Genomic DNA, 8,981 nt, shown 5'->3' with positions numbered 1-8,981 from the left:
CCGTCAAACTCATAACCGCATTAGGTCTCCAAAGTGAACAACCTCTGGCCAATGGAACAATATAGGCAAGGGAAGTTGGCAAAACAGATTTGTAACTTCGAGAAAGGATTGGTTTTGAGGGTTGGGCACGGGGGTCCCAACCCTGAACTCGAAGGCTGTTGGTGGATTGCTCGAGTCACACCCGTGGCAAAAGCGGGTCTCCGCGTGCTGGCCGGGGGACGGACTGGGAACATCCCTTCCTCACGGGAGAGTCTTCCCCGGGCGTCGAACAGTCGACTCAGAACTAGTACGGACAAGGAGAATCTGACTATTTAGTTAAAACAAAGCATTGAGATGGTCCCAGTGGATGTTCACGCAATGTGGTTTCTACCCAATTCTCTGAATGTCAAAGCGAAGAAATTCAACCAAGCGCGGGTAAACTGCGGGAGTAACTATGACTTTATTAAGATAGCCAAATGTCTCGTCATCGTGAAGCGCATGAATAGATTAAGGGGGTGTTTGTTTCAAGCTTTTTTTTTTGGATTACAAATTCTAGGATGTCAAAATGGGTTTTTTTAAGTTATGGGATTCCAAAAACGGTGTTTGTTTCAAAAAATATTATAGGATATGAAATTCTAAAAGAGGAAATATCTGACAAGTTTTAGCATTTCCCACATCCTAGCTTTGAGTTGGGATTTCGGTTGGATGTCTGACAATACCCAGTCCACCTCAGCAGCCCCACTCCCGAAGGCCTAAAACTGACCGATACCATCACCTCCCGCCGTTTCATTCTTCCCCGCGAAAACCCTAGGCCTCGTTCCCTCTTTTACGCGCGAAAACCCTAGGCCTCGTTCCCTCTTTTCCGCCTCCACGACACTCCTATTCTCATCAACCTCACCACGTCACCGGACTCCACCTGGTCCTCAGTTTATTGGCTTGCTGCTGTTTTGGCTATTCTCACTTGCTGAGCCTACCTCACTTGCTGAAATTGGTTTGGGGTTTCTAAGGCTACCTCACTTGCTGATCTAGGGTTCCAACTGATCCTCTCTCCGACCACGCAGGTATATCTCCTCCCTTTGCCTTCAAAATTAGGGTTTTGAAATACTTGATATGGGGGTTTTTGTGAAATTAATTCTGGTTCAGTTGGGTGCCGAAATACTTGAGGTCTAAACTTTGTTGCTGGAATTGTTTGGGTTGGCTTGTTGACTTGTTAATGATGGCTTATGCTTTAAACTTGGTTGCTTGTGATTTCGTTGCTGGAAGGCTGTGATTTTGTTGCTCGTGGTCTGGGTTGCTGGGTTTGTTGCTTTTGATTTGGCTACTTACTGTTGGGAATTTCAGTTCGATGCTTTGTTTTCTGAGGATGTTGTTTTCTGAGTTTTCTTTGTTACAAACTGTTAAACAAGATGATGTTATTCACCGATAAATTATTCAGTTCATTGTTAGTGATATGCCGACAATTTGTGAAATTGATTTGGGTTCAGTTGGGTTTAGACTGATTATAAGCCTTTGTATTTGGTTTGACTTTTGAGTTCACAATTTACATAGATTATTAAAAAAAATTTGATACTAGATTTTGAAACCTGTAAATGATGTATATAATATTAAGGAAACTCATGTGTTGATTTAAAGATGTCATCTTGTATTAATAGAACTCAGGCATGCGTATGGGTATAAATTTGCATTATTGACACACTTGATTTTGACAATGAATTTGTACTAAAAAATGCAAGCAAAATATTTAGTATAAAACAAAATCACTTCATTTGAATAGGTATGCATTGACTTGTTCTTGACATCAAAAGTTACTTATGCTCACGTTTTAGATATTTTTTTATTACAACTACTTTTTGCGTGTTTTAATTTAGGTGAAAATCAAGTTGAACGTGTATATTGAACTTCCATGTAGATGGACGATATTGATGAAGAAATGCTAGTGAGGATGGCTTCTAATGCCACTATCTCTGCGGTCATTTGTGTGTTTGCTTGTTTAATGAGGAGACGTAGTCGAAGGAAATCAATCAGTTATCACCCTAACACAGGCCAAAAAGAGAAGATAGTTTCTAGAGCTAGGCACATAAGTCGTGTGTTCAATGGCTTCAACGAGAGTTGTAGGTCTTATGTTAGAATGAGGCCACACGCATTTGAAAAGCTTGTTAGCATAATGAGATATACCGGCCTACTACAAGATTCACGTGATGTTAAAGTAGAAGAGCAATTGCTCATGTTCCTTAATATATTGGGCCATAAAACAAAAAATAGAATTGTTAGGTCACATTTCATAAGATCGGGGGAAACCGTTTCAAAATACTTTAACAAGTGCTTGGAAGCAGTGGGGCATTTAAGAGGGCGATACATGAAGCAAGCACCAAATGAATTATCGTCAGAAATTGCCGCCAACCCGTTGTACTATCCTTATTTCAAGGTAATCTAAGAGAAGTAAACTGATTATAACACACCACGTATTTTTATTTTTTTATTATTAATAATTGTTTAATATATCATATAGGATTGCATTGGCATGATTGATGGAACCCATATCGACGCCATGCTTCCCGCTAACCTTGTTACACGATTTAGAGGACGTAAAGGTGTAACTCAAAATGTTCTAGCTGCAGGCACTCCCAACAAGTTATTTTCGTATGTTCTAGCTGGATGGGAGGGATCCGCAAATAATTATAGAGTTTTGCAAGATGCACTATCTAGACCACAACCTCGCGGATTGAGAGTTTACAATGGTGATAAATCAAACAAATACATTCTGTGCATTTAATTTAAATTAAGAAGTTTACTAAATATATTTTTGGTAATTGTAGGAAAATATTATTTGTGTGATGCGGGCTACACTACTATGCCCGACTTTATCTCCCCTTATCGAGGAGTGCGTTATCATTTAAACGAGCACAAGGGTAGGCCAATCCATAATAGACAAGAGTTGTTCAATTTAAGACACTCATCTCTAAGGTCTAAAATTGAATCAACTTTTGGGGTATTGAAAAATCATTTTAAAATCCTATCTGCGAAGCCACATTACCCCTTTTCAACTCAAGTTGATATAGTTATTGCATGTACTATACTTCATAACTACATCGCCATAGAAGATCCGGGAGATGAGTTGTTGCATGAGGAAAATTTCATTGAAGATGATGTTGGCGAAATAGCTAATGAGGATGAAGATGGTGTGGTTGACTTTAGTCAAACTATGACACAAAGAGAGGAAAGAGATTCAAGAAATGAGTGGAGGTTAAAGAGGGATCAAATTGCAGTTGAAATGTGGCATGATTATTGTAATAAATATCGTGGTGGGGACACAACCGAGATTGGGATGTAATTTAAGTTATATGTTCCATGTATTATTGTACTCGTTGATATATTGTCTACTACCTCTATGTATTCGTTCAGTTGAAATGTGGCATGATTATTGTAATAAATATCGTGGTGGGGACACAACCGAGATTGGGATGTAATTTAAGTTATATGTACCAACTTATGTTATTTTAGACTATAAGGTTTGAATTTTGTGGTAAGATTAATGTATTCTCTCTTTATGAATTGAAATGTGGGAAGATTATTGTATACTCTCTTTATGAATTGTATTTTCATTTGTTGCTAACTGTTATTGTACTAACATAAGGTTTAACTTTTGATATTTGTATGTTCTAATTTGTAGCAATCAGGCATGGGAGACTTTGATGACAGTGATAAATGCAAGGATACTCCTTCACCTAGAACACCTACAACACCCCCTTATCCATACTTTCTGGGTCCTACACCACCCACTACACTACCTTTCCCTCCACTACCCACTCATTTATGACTCAACAACCTATGTCATTTATGAATATGCTTAACAGTGGCCACCCAATTATGAATACTTCACCCGGAACCTACTCCGGTGAGGCTCATTCTTTAAAGAGACCACTTTCAATTGATCTAGAAGATGAGGCTACCTCACCATGCAAACGCAAGAAGAAGGCAAATGCTAAGGGAAAAATGCAACCAAAAGTCTTGAATCAAAAAGAGAATACAAGAGGTGTGCCTAATGCTAAATGGACTTCAGAGCATGACGATGTGTTAATCCCCTTTCTTGCTCAAATGGCGAAGGATGGTCTCAAAGTTGACAAAAATTTTAAAGTGCTTGCATATCGAAGAGCTGCAGAAGAGGTCAACAGAAAGTGCTTGACTGAATACACGAAGGAGCAAGTCATGAATCATGTCAAGTGCTTGAAGGGTAAATATTTTGATATGCGCACTGTCATGAACATGAGTGGGGCTGGTTATGATCCAGAAACAAAGATAGTCACCATGGATCCAGATTGTTTTGATAGGTGGATACAGGTAAATATTTATCCTAATTTAAAAAACCAAAAATCCTATTATATTACTATACTGATTATATAATATTCCATTATACAGGACAAAAAATGCAATAGCTCTAGGTTGAAGGAGTATCTGAACACTCCTCTCATTCACTATGATAACTTGTGTTGCATCGCGGGAGATGACCAAGCAAAGGGTGATCTCACCAAAGATATGACTGAAAAGCTAGGCTCTAAACAACATGTTTTAGTTGACGAGGAGCATGTCGATCTGTGTGATAATGAGGTTGATGTGTCCTTTACCTCACATAATGACTTCATCAACTCTCAAACCCAAAAAATGAAAAAATCAAGTGGGGTAGCTCATACTTCAAGTGGTACATCACATCATAAAAAGAAAAGTAGCAAGGCCAAAGAGGATGAGTCTCTCACGCGCGAGTTCATAGAGTCCATGTCATACTCAATTCAACATCAACGCATTATACATTGGAGTGAGACAATGGCCAATGCTCTAATGGCGCATTCCAATGAGTTTCCCGAGGATACATTGGACAAAGTGCTTGATTACTTGTATGATCATGAATCCGAATCTAGGAGGTTGATCATCAAAACAAAAAATTCTCAAAAGCTATTCATAGAGAAGATTATCCACGAGCAAGGACTACACCACCCACTACACTACCATTCCCTCCTCCACCTTATCCATCTTACAATCCCTATGATAGGGGCTACTCATTTATGACTCAACAACCTATGTCATTTATGAATATGCTTAACAGTGGCCACCCAATTATGAATACTTCACCCGGAACCTACTCCGGTGAGGCTCATTCTTTAAAGAGACCACTTTCAATTGATCTAGAAGATGAGGCTACCTCACCATGCAAACGCAAGAAGAAGGCAAATGCTAAGGGAAAATGCAACCAAAAGTCTTGAATCAAAAAGAGAATACAAGAGGTGTGCCTAATGCTAAATGGACTTCAGAGCATGATGATGTGTTAATCCCCTTTCTTGCTCAAATGGCGAAGGATGGTCTCAAAGTTGACAAAAATTTTAAAGTGCTTGCATATCGAAGAGCTGCAGAAGAGGTCAACAGAAAGTGCTTGACTGAATACACGAAGGAGCAAGTCATGAATCATGTCAAGTGCTTGAAGGCTAAATATTTTGATATGTGCACTGTCATGAACATGAGTGGGGTTGGTTATGATCCAGAAACAAAGATAGTCACCATGGATCCAGATTGTTTTGATAGGTGGACACATGTAAATATTTATCCTAATTTAAAAAACCAAAAATCCTATTATATTACTATACTGATTATATAATATTCCATTATACAGGACAAAAAATGCAATAGCTCTAGGTTGAAGGAGTATCTGAACACTCCTCTCATTCACTATGATAACTTGTGTTGCATCGCGGGAGATGACCAAGCAAAGGGTGATCTCACCAAAGATATGACTGAAAAGCTAGGCTCTAAACAACATGTTTTAATAGCTGACGAGGAGCATGTCGATCTTAGTGATAATGAGGTTGATGTGTCCTTTACCTCACATAATGACTTCAACAACCCTCAAACCCAAAAAATGAAAAAATCAAGTGGGGTAGCTCATACTTCAAGTGGTGCATCACATCATAAAAAGAAAAGTAGCAAGGCCAAAGAGGATGAGTCTCTCACGCGCGATTTCATAGAGTCCATGTCATACTCAATTCAACATCAACGCATTATACATTGGAGTGAGACAATGGCCAATGCTCTAATGGCGCATTCCAATGAGTTTCCCGAGGATACATTGGACAAAGTGCTTGATTACTTGTATGATCATGAATCCGAATCTAGGAGGTTGATCATCAAAACAAAAAATTCTCAAAAGCTATTCATAGAGAAGATTATCAACGAGCAAGGATTCTAGGAGGTCATAATTTGGGTTTGTCTTTTGAAATACTTCATATTTCACGACTTTTGCAAACTTGACATAATACACAACTGATTTTGTAAGCTCATTGCATATTCCACTAATTTGTGATGTTATTCTCCTCCATCATTTGTTGCTGGACGTGGTTGTGCTGATGACTTTGACTGAGCTAACATCTATATGAGACCATGCTTTGGGCCAGATTATGTTTCAGTCTCAAAGTTTTATCTATTGTTGTGTGCTTGCTTGAAGGGTAAATACAACTGTATTTGTTTTTTATGGGGGTTAAGCTCACCAAAAATACTTATATTCACCAATTATTATTATGGATGAATATGATACTTGATAGCAACCTACATTGCACGTTATGTATTGGTATGGCTATTAGGTACTTTTCAATTTGGGCAATGATGATAGTCCTATTATGAGAATGCAATCTACAATGATTTTATAATGTTTAGGTAGGGCAATCTAGGATGCCATTGCAACCTACATTGTATTTACAATGTTAGGTGAGGCAATCCATCCATGTAATTGCAATTTACATTGTAATTTCATTGTTAGATGAGGCAATCCATGTTTTTATTTTTTACCTATATCTGAGCCCCTACCTTTGTTATATATTGGATTTGGGTCATTTTTTGGTTGCTTTTGGGTGAAAAAGATTGGATTTGGGTTATTTGAGCACTGTCCTTGTTTTTTAGCTTGTTTTTGATGCACATTTGTGAGGTTTGGTTTTTCAGTTTAAGTTTGTCATTGAGCTTGGTTGCTTGTGAGCTTGTGAGCTGGTTTGTTTTCTATTGTTGCAGTTTCAGTTTTAGTTTCAGATTGGCTTTGGTTATATGAGGCAATCCATGCTTTGTGGGTTTGCTTGTGGGTTTAATTGCGGGCTTGGTCATCTGTTGGTTTGCTGCAGCTTTGTTTATTTGAGCTGCTTGCTTGTGGGTTTGCTTGTAGCCTTGGTCATTTCTTGGTTTGTTGCAGCCTTGGTTTGTTGCGGCCTTGGTTATTTGAGCACCGAGCTTTTTTTTAGCTTGTTTTTGAGCTTGTTTTTGATGTCTTCGTGGCTGCTGTTGGGAGTTGCTGGACGTGGTTGTGCTGGTGACTTTATTCTCCTGGCTGGTCATTTGTTGGGAGTTGTTGGACGTGGTTGTGCTGGTGACTTTATGCTCCTACATCATTTGTTGCTTTGCATTGTGCTTGTGGGTTTGCTTGTGAGCTTGTGCTTTAAACTTGGTTGCAAATGGATTTTGTTGCTGGAGGTCACTGGGTTGCTACGTTTGTTGCAGTCTAATTTTTTGGTTTTGATGTTATTCTCCTCCATCATTTGGGTCATTTTTGGTTGCTTTTGGGTGAAATATTCTCCTGGCTGGTCATTTGTTGGGAGTTGTTGGACGTGGTTGTGCTGGTGACTTTATGCTCCTACATCATTTGTTGCTTTGCATTGTGCTTGTGGGTTTGCTTGTGAGCTTGTGCTTTAAACTTGGTTGCAAATGGATTTTGTTGCTGGAGGTCACTGGGTTGCTACGTTTGTTGCAGTCTAATTTTTTGGTTTTGATGTTATTCTCCTCCATCATTTGGGTCATTTTTTGGTTGCTTTTGGGTGAAAAAGATTGGATTTGGTTATATGAGGCAATCCATGCTTTGTGGGTTTGCTTGTGGGTTTAATTGTAGGCTTGGTCATTTGTTGGTTTGCTGCAGCTTTGTTTATTTGAGCTGCTTGCTTGTGGGTTTGCTTGTAGCCTTGGTCATTTCTTGGTTTGTTGCAGCCTTCGTTTGTTGCGGCCTTGGTTATTTGAGCACTGAGATTGTTTTTGAGCTTGTTTTTGATGTTTTTGTGGCTGCTGTTGGGAGTTGCTGGACGTGGTTGTGCTGGTGACTTTATTCTCCTGGCTGGTCATTTGTTGGGAGTTGTTGGACGTGGTTGTGCTGGTGACTTTATGCTCCTACATCATTTGTTGCTTTGCATTGTGCTTGTGGGTTTGCTTGTGAGCTTGTGCTTTAAACTTGGTTGCAAATGGATTTTGTTGCTGGAGGTCACTGGGTTGCTACGTTTGTTGCAGTCTATTTTTTTGGTTTTGATGTTATTCTCCTCCATCATTTGGGTCATTTTTTGGTTGCTTTTGGGTGAAAAAGATTGGATTTGGTTATATGAGGCAATCCATGCTTTGTGGGTTTTCTTGTGGGTTTAATTGCAGGCTTGGTCATTTGTTGGTTTGCTGCAGCCTATATCTGAGCCCCTACCTTGGTTATATATACTTATGATTGGATTTGGGTCATTTTTTGGTTGCTTTTGGGTGAAAAAGATTGGATTTGGGTTATTTGAGCACTGTCCTTGTTTTTTAGCTTGTTTTTTATGCACATTTGTGAGGTTTGGTTTTTCAGTTTAAGTTTGTCATTGAGCTTGGTTGCTTGTGAGCTTGTGAGCTGGTTTGTTTTCTATTGTTGCAGTTTCAGTTTTAGTTTCAGATTGGCTTTGGTTATATGAGGCAATCCATGCTTTGTGGGTTTGCTTGTGGGTTTAATTGCAGGCTTGGTCATCTGTTGGTTTGCTGCAGCTTTGTTTATTTGAGCTGCTTGCTTGTGGGTTTGCTTGTAGCCTTACCTCAGATCTGCAGCGGTCAGAGCTGCTGCCTTCCTGCTCTGACCGACTGCAATTGCAGCAGCTTCCGGGCCGCCCAATCATCCCCCCATCGTCAGGTCTCCCTCCAGCTGCAGCCCCTTCTCAGGCTTCATTCCCCTCCGTCCAACCACCATTCCTCCAGCA

General features: G+C 39.5%; 1 protein-coding gene across 1 annotated transcript in view; it reads left to right on the top strand.

Moving 5' to 3' along the window:
- The window catches only part of LOC109821524, a 6,117-nt gene continuing 2,453 nt past the window's right edge, over positions 5,318-8,981 (top strand). The window contains exons 1-5 of the mRNA XM_020387707.1: positions 5,318-5,560; positions 5,639-5,830; positions 7,042-7,492; positions 8,069-8,202; positions 8,746-8,914. Of these exons, the coding sequence (XP_020243296.1) occupies positions 5,318-5,560; positions 5,639-5,830; positions 7,042-7,492; positions 8,069-8,202; positions 8,746-8,914 (1,189 nt within the window). The remainder of the gene's footprint in view (positions 5,561-5,638; positions 5,831-7,041; positions 7,493-8,068; positions 8,203-8,745; positions 8,915-8,981) is intronic.

This window comes from Asparagus officinalis, chromosome 8, assembly GCF_001876935.1.
Source record: "Asparagus officinalis chromosome 8, Aspof.V1, whole genome shotgun sequence".
Taxonomy (NCBI): domain Eukaryota; kingdom Viridiplantae; phylum Streptophyta; class Magnoliopsida; order Asparagales; family Asparagaceae; genus Asparagus; species Asparagus officinalis.
Note: the sequence above shows the minus strand (reverse complement) of the source record. Positions and strands in the feature narration are given on the sequence as shown.